Below are 18,202 nucleotides of genomic sequence, written 5' to 3'. Positions count from 1 at the left end.
CACTGATCTTGCCTCAACCTGGCCCATTCTGATACGGAGGCAAACATGGCACCAATAAGGAAAAACTTAAAATAAGGAAAACTTAATTTATCACTTTTATGGGGAAATTGGACATCAACACAGAATACAACTTGGATATCCATTCACATTAATTCAAGGTTTTTTGCTAAAACAACCATTTGCAAAGGAATTAACTATTTCACAAGACATTTAGATTCTTGAAAAAAAACTGCATTATAACAGCAACAGCCCAAAACCAAACTCAACTCTCTTCCTGGGATTCTTCTAATGAGGTCTAACATAGCTCCCCAGAAGTATCTAAACCCAGGTAAAGAAACAGCAATCTAAAGGATCCAAGAACCAAATATCCATGAGCCTAAGCCACTATCTGTGCTTCAGAAGAAATTCTATCATTACATTTTACAAATGGTTCCAAATATTCATTTATACACCATTAATGCTGTTTTATAGAGATGTACTTATCTATATCAGGAAGAACTGAGAATGTAGCAATCAGTTATCTCTGAGAACTACATGCATTTCCATGAAGTTAAGTAAAATCAAACTGAGACCCTAATCCGTTTGTGTGAGCAAACTGTGAGGCAATCGTTTGTCACATTTGAAGAACCACAACCAAAATCTCAAGCTTCAGTTGGGACCGGAACAGAAAAACACACCATCAAAGCTGCTTTATTTAAAATAAATAACTCCGCGCATGCTCAACTTAAAGCTACAGTTCCAGTAAACCCATATGCCTGCTTCAAAGCATCCTCTAGAAACTGGTGTTCCAGTCATTGCACTCGAATACCCTAATTCCTTTAGCACTGTGGCAAGTCGAAGCAGGAGTGTATCTCTAAACGAATGCCCTGATAAATGTGTAATTCTTGATATTTCATAGATTATAGCAAAAACTATGTTCCTTAAAAAGAACACCATCAAGAAACAACAATCCAGAAGGTTTAAGAATATACATGATTAAATGTCTGAATTAAACACCAATAACTAGGTGAATAAAAAAACCAGCTCTCGGGAAAAGAAAAAAAAAAGAGGACCTACTGCTTACACTGACATTTAAATAGAAATTTCAAACAATTATATAAGGGGAAAGCCTGTTCTTCCCACAAATACTTAAAATTGGCTTCGATTTAATGGTTTTTATTAGTAGTTTTAATTCTGAGGCTTCTGAGGATTAGCCACACCAGCATCCCCTGATTTGGAGAGTTACAGAATAGATGAGGTACATACCAAAAAGGAACGTATCCAACTGGCGTACGGTAACCCTCACATTATTTTAAGAGGAAAAGAAATACTCTCACTTGAAGCTCACAGCATCCCAAGTTCCAGAAAACCAAAAGAGAAGATAGTCGTCACAAAACACTTGACTTTACTCAACAAATTTATTGGGGAACGTGAAATAGCAAAAAGGTTCAATGTTCACATGAGACGACAAGTCAGGGAGAGTCTACCTGTTCGTCTAAATAATGCCTACAGCTCCGAGTTTCATTTTTCTGTTCTGCATGTGCAAGAAGAAAAGTAGTTTTGTCTTTTGCCAAGCTGAATACTCAAGGGAAGAGAAAGAAGAATCTCCTTCAATACGTACAAAGACTTTTGGACCAAAAAAACCACCAAAAAACCCTCAACCCACCAATCAGGTAAGAATGTTTCTGTCTAAGTGAATTAAAGATATATGCTTTTTCCTCTAAAGTGGTTTTTTTTAAATATTCTTTTCAAAACCAAATTTAGTGCTCAGAGAAGTCTTCTAACTTGACCTTACATGACCAATCAGACAAGAGAACTAGAAACAAAGCCTTTAGCCTGCTGTATTAGAAAACACTTAATGTTAGCTAAGTCAAAAAAGAAAAAGCAAACAAAACAAAACTCAAATTCTCAGGTACCTAGAGAATTTCTAAATTACACAAGAAGAACTTTCAGTTTAAAGAAGTTGCAAAGAGTGTTTTCAATGCCAAAGAATTTTTTTTAGAAAAAATAATCAATTATTAACATTCAGAAATCCTACCATTTCTTGGCAAACAAAGCTGGGACTCTTACTGTCTGCTGAGAAATAGGAAAAATCATAGGTAAATGTCTTAGTTCTTTCTCGTCCTATGTCTCCAGTATTACCTTCTGGCACCTATATTAAAAAAAAAAAGAGCTAGTACATCCTCATGAAGTAATCAAAAACATCTTACAATAAACAAGCTGAATGCAAATTTAACATAAAGCTCTAGACATTTAGAAATTTATAATGATAGATCAACCTATTATTCCAACAACAGTGAAAAAACCAGCAAGCCTTCAGCAGGTATAACGTTACAGGACAGCACAGCAGGAAATATTTGGGCTTTAGCTTACTGCTCCTAACGCCACTGCACATTTTGTCACAATACTTATATTCAGTTAAATCAGTCCTCTATGCAAAGTTTGGATTATAAGAAGGGACTACCCTGCACAAACAATTAGCAGGAGCCAGAGAAACCTTTGCACTGTGAACAGTATTTCCATGTGAAGTCATAATCAACAGGTGTCACATACCTGCTGTTTAAAGCTATTGCCATGGTCAAGACATGGCAGGTAGTGCTTCACTTCAGCAATATTCATTGCTGTCGGAATAAGTCCTAACAAATTACACACTGAAATCCCTTTTCCTATATTTGTTATTGGAAACTATCTGCAAAAACCTATTTGCTGCACATGATTTGTCTTTGCTGAAATGTGAAAAATACAGCATGAGTGATGGGTACTTCTTCCTGGGAATTCCAGAAGAATACTTCTACAGATGAAGCACAGGTTTAACGGCTACCAGGCACAGACCTCTCTTAAAACCTATTTGCTGCACATGATTTGTCTTTGCTGAAATGTGAAAAATACAGCATGAGTGATGGGTACTTTGTGTTTAGTTCATCTTCCTGGGAATTCCAGAAGAACACTTCTACAGACGAAGCACAGGTTTAACGGCTACCAGGCACATACCTCTCTTCTGTTACTGCCTTTCACCTTCCAGCCAAGTAATGGCCAGGTTGATAAACCTTAGACAAGCCTGTGACATAAAGCCTATAGAGTGGTTTTCAGAAAACTGCCGTACAGCAAGTTAACAGTTTAGCCTGTTTCCCCAAAGGATTACTTCAAGACCATATTTTAAAAATTAAGGGATGCTCCCCACAGTGCAGTGAGCATCACTGTTCTGTCCAGTCGTATTTGGCACTACTCAGCCTGAACTTCCTTTTTTCAATTGTATTTACTCACCTTTAAGTTTGTGATTGTCGTTTTATTTTTTTCCATTGAAATAATAAACTGTGCATTAAGGTCTTTCTCCCTGAAAGAAACCAAACAAGAGACTTAGGTGTATTAAATAAAACATATCACAATCACTCACAGTCATCTTTCCACTCAACAGGTTGCTTCCCACAGTGAATTATCCAGTGACTTCATTCTTATTTCATTTTTTAATTGTTGTGACCAATGTTTATTTATTGCTACAGGATACGTTTCAAGTACTTGGGCTTGCCTCCAAACCCCTTCATCTAGAAACAGAGCAGCAGCCTGGGGAAACCTGCTTCATAAGTTTGACTCTGCAAGTCAATTAAGTGGTTTGTTCTTAATTTGAAGTTCTCTGATCCAAAGCCCAGTGAAGCCAATTACGTCGCTCTCAGGAAATGCAAACCAGAACATAAGAGAAGCGCCAGCCTCTCATCGCCATCCTAGTAGGAGCAGTTCCCCCAGAGCACAGGTAACAGGGACTAAATATTTAAACCACAAAACACCAGTATTTTACAATTCACTTAGAAATGAGGTACCAAACTTATTTTTTCGAGCTGCGATGCACTACGGCAGCACAGGAGGGAGGCTCTGCTACCATAGGAGTGTCACAGGGGTTTGTTTTTTCTCAGAGCACAATGATTCCAGGAAGGAAGGAATCCAGTTCTGCAGCAGTGTCTTCATGAATCTGCATCTATTTCACATCGGCTGTTTCTGACTCTTTTCAAAACTAGCATAAAACATCGTTAAGCTTCGTGTCTCAAACCAGTGTGCATCAACTGGCTGCTGGAGATGGGATTTTATCTCAGTCATAAGAGTAACATAGGCTGCTCTTGAATGACAACCTTGAGCATAACATCTCCCGTGTTATTAAAAACATTCACATGAAAAAAAGAGCCAGAAGATGCAAACTGCTCTCCACACCATATAAAAGCTCCCTCCCCAAATGCTACCACACATGCATGTTCCAAACCCATCTGCTGAGTCACCTGACAAGCTGCTGTGCCCGACTGGCGCAAAGGAAAACACAGAGCTTGAAAGTAAGAACGTGCAGCTTCGCCAGCTCGCACGGTATCTCAGCAATTACTGCTTATCTGCTTGCACCAACCAAAAACAAAAAAAAGAAACTTCTTCCTAGTGAAAGGAGACATGAATTCAGGATTTTAGCACATTTTCTTCCTAGTGGTGCACTGGATCACCCAACTCTACACTCTTCACCTGACTGCGCGGCTACCCTCTATTCACATTCAGTTTTCCCACAGAAATTCTAAAGAAGAGCAAAATCCATTTTAAAATCTACGTTGATGAATAAAGATCAGGCAAGTAAAAGTACTTACTTAAGCATCAACACATTAAGTTATTTTCTAAGCCAACAAAATATATAATTGTAATAATTACAGCATTAATTATGTAACTGAATTTTTATCTACCATAGAAAAATGTTAGAGGCATGCCTTAAGAGATGCCTCTTAGTCATTTCCATGTCATCCTTGGTAGCTTTTCCTACCTCTACACTCAAGAGACTGAAATACTAAAATACAGCTACAGATAATAAGCAGTGAAACAGAGAAGAATTTTCCAATAGTATTTTTTAGGAGGAAACAGATTTTGGCATCACAGTAGTGCTGCCTGTGGATGGCTACCATTTATTCCTCTTCCTCAGCAGTCTCTACCTGCCTGAAACTTTTTGCTCGGTGAAGAAGTAATAAATAATGTGGCCCAATTAAAAGGTCTATCTTACTATGAAAAATTGTGTTTCAAATATAATTTGTAACCTGCTTCCCCCCTAGAAAGTTTGGAAGGACTCCAGGCTGGAAGAAGTTTGGGCCAAAATTACTGCGCTTTTTTGCCTGGATTTCTTCATGCTTGAGGCATACGAGGGGAAATAATACAGTATGTTGGTGCTTTCTTTCCCACAACGAGCCACCTCTCCAAACTACAGAAACTAAAGCTACTCAATAAAAGAAAACCAATACAAATGTTTAAACACCCATGTATGAAATACACAGAATAGAGAAGTCTACAGTCATTAATTTTTGTGATAACATTGAAAATATTACTGAACTTATTCAAGAATTAAGATTTCAAAGTAAGAAAAAAAAAAAAAGGCTTGTAGAGCACTAGCCAATTTAAAAAAATCCTAAATAGATTTCTGCATTTTCACAGAGGTAGAGACAGAACAATCTGATACAGGAATACTACGATGACAAGCAGTAAGCCAACCTGAGAGAATTGAAAAGAATGAGCAGGAATCAAATGCTAAAGCTTCATTTTAATAGAAGGCAGCCGAGTGTAATTTATTGGACACATAAGGAGTTTGAGAGGATGCATAAAAAACAATTGCTCGCACGATGCCGGTTATTAACAGGCATTCACTTAATGCAGTTCAGCTGGGGCTGAATCCCTTTCAGAAAGTTTTGATTTCAAGTTCCACCCTAATCAAAGGGTCAGGCTGTAAACAGCTGTATTGCAGCGTGGGGTACCCTTATGGAACCCTTCAGGGCTCGCAGAACCCCAACTGCAACCAGCTGAGGAACCACCAGCCCTACCTCGGCCCGGAGACAAGCCCCAGCCACTAACCAACGACTCTGCCCACGCAAATTCCAGCTGCCTAGTCACGAAGCAACGTAAAGGGACCGGCTGCCAAAACCAGTTCACAATTACGGCTTTTATGGTTTAGGGAAGCTTCCTTCCCCTCAAGCCCAGCCTGCTCACACAGCAGTGTTTAGGGCCAGCCTCCAGGCTGTTGTCGCTGCTGTTTCATACACCACGTGGAGTTCCAGAATCACACGGGAAGGAAACTTATAACCCGTGATCCCGTGGCCTCTAACCAAACTACAAAGTGATCGAGCAGGCAAGGTTCTTGGCACAGACACCAGGAAGTCCCATCAACCCAGTCCTGTTATTAACCCTCTACTATTGCTAAATTCAGCTACTCATCTAGCAGTTCATTGCAAGAACGAGATGGGAAAGAAGAAAAAAAAAATTAGGGGAAGGAACATAAAAACTACTTCAAATAATACTGGGATTTTATTTTAATATAATCAATATTAGTACTAAGATATGCTTGAAAGAGCTAGCATACTTGTCTCATAATGGGATAACTTTATGAATGGCTTACTTGGGCAAAGATTTAATAATTTCTCTCCATGCAGGTTATGGAGACCTGCAAGAATAACCTGTAAGAATGGAGACTCAAAGAAAAGATGATTCAGCAGCTGTATCAAAACACAGCTTTCTGGAAGAAGGTCCAATAGATATCTCTGCATCAAGTTTCTTTCTCTCCTTCCCTTACATTCCCTGCTTGTTTCCAGGGCAAAGACCAGAGCAGTTTTTCTACCTTCACGGGCATCTGGTCAAAATCATCCTCCAGGCAGCCAAATTTTAGCAGCATCTCCAGATTTCAAGGCAGCTAGTAATGACCTCAGTTCATTATTTCACTTACCAGTCCTCCACAAGACATTCTGAAAATCCTCCCACAGAGAGGAGGGAGGAGAGCTTGGAAAGGCACTGTCACCTCAAGTATAAATCAACATGGGAAGCTTTAGAAAAAACTCTATTACAGACCTGCAAAAGGTGTTTAGTCTTTTTCCAAGTTCATCTCTAAGTTCTTTCCTTTAAGGTCCTTCAATAAAAAGTTGTTATTCAGTGGCATTTTATTAATCTTTTCTGTAAGGTTTAGACACTAGAGCATTTATTATAGCTTATCTCAGTAGAAAATCATGATATTACATTTTCTATTAACGTGATACTACGTGAATCAGTTGTGATTACCATAATACCTGTCAGACACAACTCTAAAAAGAGAACAGAAAGAATGAGATGCGTTTCATGTGGCAGGGCAGGAAGGGAAAACCAAAAAGACAGAACAGAAAGTACAATCAATTTTCCAAAATAGTGTTTTGAAACTTCAGCAAACCTCCAAAGCTGCTCAGACAAGGACACAGGCAGTGAACTGCCTGCAGAGCACCTCTGTGTCAAAATACAAAGAGACTCTGTAAAACATGCTCTTGGAAATCCACCTAACCAGGTATCTAATAGAACATCAATCAGAAAAGGACTATACTGAAGAACAGATGCTCAATTTTGTTTTTCAGCTACTCAGAAAAAAACATGGGCTGAGCGGCACTTGTAGCAACTCAGCCATGCTCAATGGCTTTTCTTGTCAGCAAAGTGCCTGTTACTGTATTCACATTTCAGGCACAATGACACAGACTGCCTGTTTTATCCCTCTGCTGCTCCCCACGCAGGTGGACTTCTGGGGTCACACAATGAAAGCATGAGGGTTGCTTAATGACCAGGAGAACTCAAGGTAGATGTAACCGAAACACAAGCACAAAGTGTGGCGCTGGAAGAACCTGGGTTTTTCTTGGAGCTTTGTAACATACTAACTGCACATTTGCCCTGATGTCCCACTGAATTACACAGACAAAGAGCACTTCCCTTTGTTCAAGTAACACTTAAAAAGGGAACGTTCAATCCAACCATGTGCTTTAAGAAATAAAGCAAAAACTCTCCTACAAAAGAAATTGGTGCAATCTGAAAAATCACACAATTTCTCTTTCTTATGCAGAGGTTTTTGTTCGGAGTTTTGTTTCTTAAAAACTTCAATGTGTACTGAAGCGTTTTGTAGAAACTACATTTTTTTTAAAATGTGATTCCCTATCTAGGTGCAGTTAAAACCATAAATTGTTGGTCTGCATATAAAGCATCTTCATTACCCAAATAATTTTTTCCGTAAACATCTGCAACAAGTAGTGTCATTATAATGTTGGCTAAGACCTAAAATCAGAACAAGCCCAGCGATCTGATTTAACCACATGATTCAAGACTGTGGCTTGAGTCACCAGTACTACATGACTACACCGTATAAAAATCACACTTGTCTCCATAGCAGGGCAAGAGCAGCCCAGCATATCCTGAGCTCAAAGTGACCCCACGCTGTTGACCGATAGGGCCACAAGCCCAGAATTACATGACTGCAGCCACACTTACACAGTCTAAAAGTTAACAACTCCACGTCACACACCAAGCAGCACAACTGCCATCGGACGCCCTTGGGACTTGGTTTGAGGGGAGGTTCCCGGATGAATTCCCTGATAGCTGGTAAGCACTGCAGCTTCCCTCTCATTCTGGGAGAGCTCTGCAGACTCTTTTCCAGCCGCTCTTCGCATCTTCGTTTCTTTGAGAAGTCTACCAAGCTGTGCAATCTGGCTGACATCAGCCAGCAGATTCGAAAGCTGCTAGATGAGACCGGACTGGCTGACAGATGGGCTGCACCATCTCTTAAGCTTCACCTCAAGAAGCCAGACAAGAAAACAGCAAAAAAAAAATTCCTGGGGACTGAAGTTAAAAGAAACTGCTTTCCATGGGCATGATTGTGACTGAGTCTCAGTAAAAGAAAGAAACTGCACATGCTTGGCACTTTAAAAAAGTTTTGTCATAAAGCACATTTTGCGTGGGCATAAGGGTGATCAATATAATTTTAGTAATTTGGTAGCGCAGACTTACAATGATACCCACGTTCCCTTTTGTAATGCTGGCTTTAGAGAAGGCATTCACAAACTCTGCAAATAGTTAAATCAATGTTCTGCTACTCCCAGAACTTTCTTCGCAGCACAGCTGTGAAAACCCAGTGACAGAGAATCCAGAAGCAGAGGAAATCTTGTGTATCTCAAGAATCAGAAACATCCCCTTAGTTTATGCAGTACTACACACATAACAGTTCTTGTATGAAGGACAGCCTAGATTACATGCCTGTAGCAATGAGAGTAAATTTTACCAACGATATCAAAAGGCAGTAGTTTAATCTACAGCAGTAAGGATCTCCCGGAAAATGAATGTACAGGTGTCCTTGTTCTGTCTTCTCTCAAATGACATCTGGCTCTTTTAGAAAACTACGCGTGCTCACGGTAACACATACAGACTAGTGACTACAATAAATCATGTACCTGACCTGCTTTCTAAATTTGTATTTTTAGTAACACTATAGGTAGACAAAAGCTCAGATCACATCTGGTGGGTAGCCACATAAGCACATTTTTAATCATCAGTAGCAGCTAACAAAAAAAAAAAGTTACTATACATCCACACGTGCCATGCTCAACAATTGCATAATAAATATTTAATCTTCAATTAGCACACTGTTGTGACAGGGATTTTTCTGTTTTACCCGTATAGAGAGAGCATCAGACCAGGCTCAGTAATAATGGTCTTAGCAGTAGGAATGAGTCCTGTATAGTTAAGTTTTAAGATATCCACATGTGGACTCCCTCTTAAATGCTTCTGATGTCAGTCTTTAAGAAAAGGCAGCAAATGCCCATCTTTGGCAGAAGCAACATAAAATACAATCTCAGACACAACCAACTTAAATTGAATGACATCCTAGAAGTTTGTTGTAATTATTATAACATGATGAAACTTCTCTAGGACTCCTGGACTTTAGTCTACATGACATTTTGCTTTTAGTACCTTTCATCTTCTGATTTGTTCTTTTACTCCTGCTATCCAAGTCCTAAAGACAGTATTGACTTAACCTCTCCTGTACAGTGAAATGTGATTCCAAGAAATCGCATTGTTTCCCTGCAGAGCCCTTGTCTTTTGGGGCAGGAGGTCCTCAAATTTGTAATTCAAAAAGGAAAAAATTTCGCCTGACCTCATGGATCTATTAGCCCCTCAGGTAATCCATAAGACCGTTCTTGCATTGTTGTTTTCCTCTACTGAGACACGTACAAACCATCTAAACAACAAATGACTTCAGTTATCTAAGCACACAAAACTTTCAAATGTATAAGCACAGAAAAACGATGGGTGTACTCGAGGATTCTGTATCTCGCTATTGCTTTGTATTTACAATATAAACTCTTTGGAGAAGAGTCTTCATAGAGCAAATATTTGAAGTGTCTGAGTCTTCAACAATAAGAACTTCAGCCCATCAGCAATTAGGATGCCAAGTGCCACATACACCCTCTTTCTGTTAGATAACTCTGAAAAACCCTCTCTCAGTAAATAACCCCAGCTTTGTACTCATAGCTGCTGCAAAACAGAGGACTTTGCTCTTCAGTTCAGTCAGCTGTTCCTACCAACAATACCTGCCTTTCAGACACTCAGACTTCTAAGAGTCTTCAAGTCCAAGAGCTCAGTTAGGTTAAAACAGCTGAGTGCTAATCCCATTTATTTCAAAACTGGTCTTAATTTCAAACAAATAAAGCCTGAGAAGCCAAGAGACTCACCTTTCTCTCGCTTCGTTTCACCAAGAAAGCTACAATACATAGATACTCGTTACCTTCTGCTCTGCTGGTCTCGGGGAGCTCTCACCAAAAAGCAGAAAGTATTTTACCGTTCATCGTTTTAGTGATATAACGCATGTAGGTAACCTGCAATTTGGCTTGATATCACTGAAATAAAAGAACTAGGAAATGCCATTCTAAAACTAGGGGTTTAAGCTCAAAATGCTTATGATCATACAGTTTTGGACATAAGAAACTGTAAATGAGGCCAGTTTAATTGCAATGTCCCACATGTGCCCACGCCACCACTGTGCTCTGGCCCCACTGGCACTGGAAGGTCTTTGTTCTTCCAAGCCAGGGAGGGGGACAGACGAAACAAGGTACTGATTGTGGCAAATGGGCTTGAAAACCTTTTGAAGCCTTTGCCTTAAAGCACTAAAAAGGACAGAAAAATAAGCACATGTAAACAGAGGCTATATGTGGGCTTCCTGATTTCTGATGGTTTAGGCAAGATTAACCGCCAACTCCAGTTATTAAATCTTCGGTTAATGGGAACCTATTATTTTGCTGAGACTCCTCAGCGCTCCTTCTGGAGCGGTCAAGGCTGCTCCAGTTTTGCTCTTCACCGACACAAGGATAAAACTCTGCACTTGGGACCCTCCCTCCCCAATACACCTTGCTTGGCACATGAAAATGCCAGGATCCCATTCTAAAGACTGCATACCCCGTTTATTCTCCCTCCTCTGTATGAAGTTGTGCAAAAATTATCGCAGAGGAGGTCAGAGGTAGAACAGCAAGCACAGGAGGTACTTAAAAGTTACACAAGTCTAGTCTCACCTTCCCATTCAAGCAAAATCATTTCCTGTAATGACTTTCTTCAAAGGAATTAGCTCTTCCCAATCGCCTGGGCTTTCATTCCCCTCCGGAGACTCCTCCACAACCTGCACTATCTCATTAGCAGTAATTCCTTAGATACTGTTTAAGCTGATCCATTAGAGGCTTCATTCCATTCCTCCCAAGACATTGTGAAGGAGTCATAACTAAATACTTAATTCCTCTTTTCAACAGTTAAGCCCTGCAAAAATTTCTAGATTTGCATCACCTAATCTATTCTGGTAGTCATAACACATAAGAGTGCACAAGCAGTTTGATTTTTTTTTTTTTTCAACAGTTAAGCCCTGCAAAAATTTCTAGATTTGCATCACCTAATCTATTCTGGTAGTCATAACACACAGAGTGCACAAGCAGTTTGATATTTTTTTTTAATTGATGATTTCGGTCATTTTTGTTAATCTTTTCCAGCGTAACTCAGATAATGAGGTTCCAGAAGCAGGACTTCGAGAGATATTGACCCAAGGGCTTGCTGGGGAAAGCACAAACCACAGCTTCAGTGTTTGGTTCTGCAATATATATTCAAACAAGAACTGGACTATGATCGTAGCCCACTCCTAAGTTCAAATCCAGAAAAGGAGAGGAAAAAAGGGCAGGAAAAAAAGGCATAGAAAGAAGAGGGAAACCAGCTACTGATGTTCAAAGATCTTGTAACTTTATGACTGGTGAGAAACTCTGAAGAACCAAATCACCAAAGAATGTTGGCATTCTCTACTGCTTGTACCCTAAGTTTCAGCTTGCTTCAGCTCTGGTGACATTTGCTACTGTGGAAAAGCCTAAGGAGATTCCAGCAAGTTTTTCTAGAATATCTTGACCTTTAGCATCCAAATTCCCAGCCGGCTATAATCCTTTGTGTTGACCTCTTTATTTGGTTTTACTTCTCACTTTAGTCAAGCCCATACTCCAATTAGACCCCGCTCCTTAATCCAGGCATCCACTATTGCATTTTACCATCCTTTAGGAAACACATGGCTAGATCATTTGCAACTCAAATTCTTCAGGAGAGCAAGTGTTCTGCTTTACATTGCCAATGTTCTCCTTAAAATACTGAGTAATACAACTCTGGCATTTTTGCTCACACCTCATGGCTGCTGCTTCTTCCATTCCTACATAATCAGACCTGAACTATTTATCTACTACTTACCACTCTTATGCCAAAAATAATCTTAACATTTAAGAAACCAACCGTCTCTCACACTACTATATTTATTTTATGATTTCCATCACCTCTTACTTATTCTTGTCACTGACAACCAAGACTTTTCTGCAAGCCCACTAAGCTCTTGCCTATTTTTTTTCTTTTCTAGTCTTTGCAAGTTTGAGTCAATGCTCTCCTGTGAGTAAGCTACTTCATTTGCTTCAACAACAAGTTCTGCAGTCTCCTCAATTTTTAAATGGTCTGCTTTGCAGCCTTGTAACACAGCTTACTATATCCCTTTCTCAAATAAATGATGTGCATAGACAGCATTTAGAGGAGCCTCACAATCCACAGCACCTACGTTTCCTAGTAAACACCCCGTTTTTACATAATTACAAATGTTTGTCACAATTTAACATCTTCCTGTGAAGAACATAGGACCTCACCATGTTTGGGAACAGGACACCTGTGTCCCCCGCCCTCCTCTCCGAGTTCTACACTTAAAACACATGGTCACATATCGATCATTTCACTTCACCTGTAGAGAAACACAAATCTGATTCTACACTTTTTTCTTGCCACTGAACAAGTACGATATTTTTTGTGGTCTCTCAGGCCTGGCAGCCACGTGCTGAGCTGCCAAGGCCAAATGAATGAGGCAGTCCACTGCTCCTAATCCCACCTCAGAACCTGGCTATACCCACCGGGTATCACCAAGCCACGGCCAACCACAGCCCACCTGTTCAGTATCTCTTCACTCAGGTCAGCGAAAAGGCAGTGACTTTTAAGGAGAGACGATGGGTATGTTGTCATGCTGATGCTCCAAGTCCTCCCTGTACTAGAGAGCCTGTCCTGAGAAGGCGCGTGTCACTGTGTTGTACAATAAAACTCTTCCTACTCTTCCCTCCTTCTGAAGAGGTGAGAGATCATAAATAGAAAATAAAACTACTTCTTAGTGCGCCTTACAAAACTAAAACCATTTTTAATTTCAGACTTCAAGATCTCTTAGTATCAACTTTACATGATCCAAGAACTCCAAGATCAGAGTCTATTTATGCACTGGCCCAATGCCAACAAGAAGTAGCACACTGATCAAGGCGCTTTGTATATACAGATATGCAGGTACATATACATATACATCTACGCATACATATATGCAGAGCTTACTTCCAGGAAGAGAAGTGTAATCTATGCTGAACACTTGTCCAAAGGGAAAAATCTGCTGGAAGTCATTAAATGGGTTCAAGGTTTTGGACACAAAATATGGCAAGGTGAAAAAGTCATATGCAGAACAGTTAGTTTATCCTGCCAACTCAGCATCAAAGTATATTTTTATTGGATTCAGACTCATGCACAGATAAAAGCAGAGGCAAGAGAGAGGTACATTCACCCCAGGCACACCAGAGGCTCATCTATCCTTATAGATCTTTTAACTTTTTTATATAGCAGAGAAATTGGACATGATTATAAATCAAACCACAAGCACCATTATTAAAACAGAAATTCAAAGAGTTAACATAAGATATAGCAAACTCAGTTTGCTGATTGGTACCATATTCAGAAAGTGACAGTACCGCAACACTTGGCCGTATTTAAGCTCTGGGTTATGTTTCTCCTAAGAAACACAGCAAAAATTTCACCATCCACTTGAGACAAATATGATACTTAGCTGTTGGTGTCCTACCATGCAATCACTCTTTTTTCTGTTTGTTTTTTTAAAGGAACTTTTAACATAAGAATCTATAGTATATAAATCGAGATGTCTCCACTCTATCCTCTTCCACGCTACCCGTGTTTCACTGATGTTATATACATTTTGTCAATTGTTATAAACTCACAAAAATGAAAAATATACACAGTAACCTATACTTCAGACACAGCAATTCATCATGAGACAGCAATTCATTCCCCTCTTTCCCGCACTGGAAATTCTAAAACACATTCTCCATGTATGTCTTCTGCTTATCTCCTCAATTCTAAAAAGCACAGATAGTTAATTATAACTTTCATACTCCCAGTAAGCTCCTACCTAAACCACTTGTAAACACTGAGAATGGAAATTAAGATTTCAGCTGGCTCTTCACTGTTTACTTGTTTATCTCTTTTCACTGCTACAAAAACACTCCAGTCACATGTTCCTTGTAAAATGAAACAGCTTATTTCGTATCTCTGTCTTTTGCATTGCTATATTAATTTGAGCTGCTGAAAACTCTGCTATTGATACTAAGACTTGGATTGTGCAAGCAGTTATTTTTAAAGATAACATAATGTTGGTCATAAATTTGCCAAAGTACTCCGACTCCAGCTCTGCACGCAGAGTTACTTACAAGTATAAAAGAGAAGTGTAATGATGTAAAACCAAGAAGGCCAAGCTCATGTCTTATGAATAAACACAAAGAAGGTATTTGAGGATTAAAGTAACAATATTATCATGGGTTTAAAACCAAACAAATCCCAGAGTCACACAAAAGCCTTCTCTAAGTAATAAAACATACACATATTTGTCTCTCCACTGTGAGACATGAAAGCTGCTAAATCTTCACGCAATAATTGTGAATGACTGTATAATCACGCAGAGCACTAGAGCCACCAACACACATTTCTGCCATCCCTATCGGTCACTTTGGTTTGGAGAACAAATCTAAGGAGTGTGTACATGCAAGATTAAAAATTGATCATTTAAAAATCAAATCAAATTGGCAGGCAAGGACAGCCTAAGACCCTCATTTAGTTTGTTCGACCAATGAAATAATTAGCTTATGCAAATGCAAGAAAGAGATGAAAAAGGTTAAAAATCAGAAAAATACTTTTAATACTTCACACCCTGAAAGCCACAGAACAGAGCTATCAGATGTACGAAACCAAGAGACACAAGAATTAGTGAGAGTATCTCAAAGAATCAAGTTGATATTTCCATTATTAAATATCAAAACATTTTTTCTTGTTTTACTTTGGGTGGTTTTAGCCTACAAAAAAAGCACAAAAGTGTTTTTCCTGAACACTAACTGAATTCTAGTTTTGTTGCAGGTAAATTATGATATAAAACGGAAGTAAGAAAAGATTATCCCTTCTTTCTTCTTAAAAGACCCTGAACAGATGAACATAAAGCAACATATTTATTTGAACCAGAGAGCCAGAATTAGATTAGGCTTAACAGGATCCCAGATATCTCACACTTTGCAGAAGACACTGACTAGCAGCCAGTAACCTGAAGTCAGTAAGTGAGCAGAAAAGTGCCACAAATTCAATACACTTCTCCATAATCCCATCATTCTGCCCAGAAAACAGCCATTCTGAGGAAAGACAGGATCTCGATGAGAAATTGCATTTTATGGGACCTGATACGGAATTCTCCCGTCAAGTCCTCCAAACTCTAAGACAATAAATGTGACTGTCTGGGGAAGCGAACCTTAGAAGTAATGGTGACCACAACCATTAACTTGCCAGAGCAAAATACATCAACCACCCAACGCCACTTCTCTGCAGATTACTACTCAATGAAGAAAACCTTGTCTTCTGCCAGCTGCTGGGTTTTTAGCCACTTCACAGAAACATTAAAGTATCAGCACAGACTGAAAGGCTGTCACTGCAATTCAGTATTGAGTAAGAGAAACCAAAGGCTAGCTGGAGACTCACCAAGCAGCCTAACTTTCTAAGCTGACACCCACAACTGATTTCAAAGCAGTAACTGTAAAGCCATTAGACATCATTCTTATTACAATATCCAGAGATATAGTTAAAAACCTCTAGTGTAGCCTCTGTGCAACACAATTTAAGATGTTAACTACTTTAAGAAGAATGGTCAAGAACTTTTGGCAACGGCACTGAAATGAATAAACTCCTTCCAGGCCAAGCCAAAGAACTAGAAGACTAAAAATAAATCACAACAGAAGGGGAGGAAAAAAACAAAAACCCAAACAGGAAAAATAGGACTAAAGTTCATCAACTAAGCAATGGAACAGCAAGTAATCCTTAAACGACAACCCCCTCCCTATCACATGATTCATTCCAAGATCCATGTTCATGACTTATTACACAATTAACAGCGCTATGACACCACACAGCGCAACTCCTCCATAATGCAGGAGTCTTACCAACAACCATTCATTAACTCCGTCTTCTCTAATTAAAAATGACTCATGAAATAAGCTGCATTATATTATTAAGCTTCGAACAAACCAAAGCAAATTTAGAGACACACGCAAAATTAAATTTAACTCCGTGCAGTATCGCATTGCAGATTCTGAAAACAAGTCCTGCAGAATGAAGACACGACTGGAAAGTCCCTTTGAATGGGCAGAAAATCCCTTTCTCTGTAAGACACTGCACTGACCCATAAAGGCGAAGGGAGCACAGCTAAGAGAAGACGTGTACAAGGGAAACCGATATAAGCAAAATATGATTACTCCTCCTGGCTTATGGCTCACCATACCTTCCCTGTTGGATCTTCTAAAGCTTAGAATCTGGTTTACAATATATGGCACCTGACTGAAGAACCCCAGCACTGCTCTTGGGCTGCAGTACCGGGTGCCACACCTAACGACGCTTCTAAAAACCAAGACTTGGAGGCAGCAGCCCATGACACAGAATCGAGCTCCCTGCTAATGTTTTATAAACATCAAGCATCATCCCATAAACAGCAAGCTTTTAATAGCTTGAACTTGAAGGCCCTTCCCAGTTTGCTAAATTCCATAGTCAGACACGTGCCAGTTTTCAGAATAACTTGATTCGCAGCCCACGCGTTGCCATTCTGTACAGAGTCAAAGACAATGCTCATTGCACCAGGCCTTTGCCTGCTCTGCTCCCTCTTTTCCATAACAGTTTTCATGATTTTCTAGGTACCCTCTGATCTAGCCCTATCCAAGTTATCCTCCCATGCACATTCTAGACACAAGGGCCAGAGCCACTGTCTGTAGCATTCTTTTACCACAAACAACACTTGCAAACTTCTCAGCTTACGAGCTGGTGATTCCGCTGCCTGTCACAGTTCCAAGCTCTTTTCCCTTGTGCCATACGCTTCCCACTTCCCTTTCTCTTCTGCCTCTTAGCAGATCACCGTTGGAGTCTACTATTTCTATTATTATATTATGCACTTATTGAAAGAAAGAAAACGGCATTTATTTTATTTAAGAATTATTAAAATTTACATTCATCAGACAGTATTAACATCAAAATAGAAAAACCAAAAAAAAAACGCCCAACACCAAAATCAGAACAAACTTCATCACAACCCCAGACAAGACTAAACAATCTACACACAATCCACCCCTTGTCCCTTCACCACAATCACAAGAACGTAAATTTCCCAAAATCGTCTCAGAAGGTGGTGACAAGCTCCTGTCAATACGGTAAATGGGGCCGACTGCCACTTTTATACTTGGAGCGTAAGCAGCCCGCTAGGAACCTTTACCGCAAGGGCTCCTCCACAACAGCTGGTGTTACACATGAACTACACAACAACCTCTCTCTTTCCAACAGGTAGAAGGGGCTGCAGTTTCTAGATGAAGCAGCCTGCTTTCACATTTAAGAAGCCTGGTTGTACACCACGTTAAGATCACAAGAGTTCCAGGCAAGACCCCCTCACACCTTCCAGCACGATGGGGGAGCTACTTCCCAGCCAGCCGGGGAAGCGGGGCGCTCCTGCCCCATAGCCGAGCACCAAGACCCCCCTGAAGTCCCCGGCAGGGCT

The 18,202-nt window shown here is 39.8% G+C and overlaps 1 protein-coding gene across 1 annotated transcript in view; it reads right to left on the bottom strand.

Annotated features, from left to right (window-relative positions):
• KIF16B (kinesin family member 16B) overlaps window positions 1-3,279 on the bottom strand; it is a 125,667-nt gene extending 122,388 nt beyond the window's left edge. The window contains exons 1-2 of the mRNA XM_009873892.1: window positions 3,244-3,279; window positions 2,018-2,131 (exon numbers count right to left, since the gene is read on the bottom strand). Coding sequence (XP_009872194.1) covers window positions 2,018-2,131; window positions 3,244-3,279 — 150 coding nt within the window. The remainder of the gene's footprint in view (window positions 1-2,017; window positions 2,132-3,243) is intronic.
• Window positions 3,280-18,202: the final 14,923 nt, after the last annotated feature.

The sequence above is a fragment of the Apaloderma vittatum genome, unplaced genomic scaffold, assembly GCF_000703405.1.
Source record: "Apaloderma vittatum isolate BGI_N311 unplaced genomic scaffold, ASM70340v1 scaffold11617, whole genome shotgun sequence".
Classification (NCBI taxonomy): domain Eukaryota; kingdom Metazoa; phylum Chordata; class Aves; order Trogoniformes; family Trogonidae; genus Apaloderma; species Apaloderma vittatum.
Note: the sequence above shows the minus strand (reverse complement) of the source record. Positions and strands in the feature narration are given on the sequence as shown.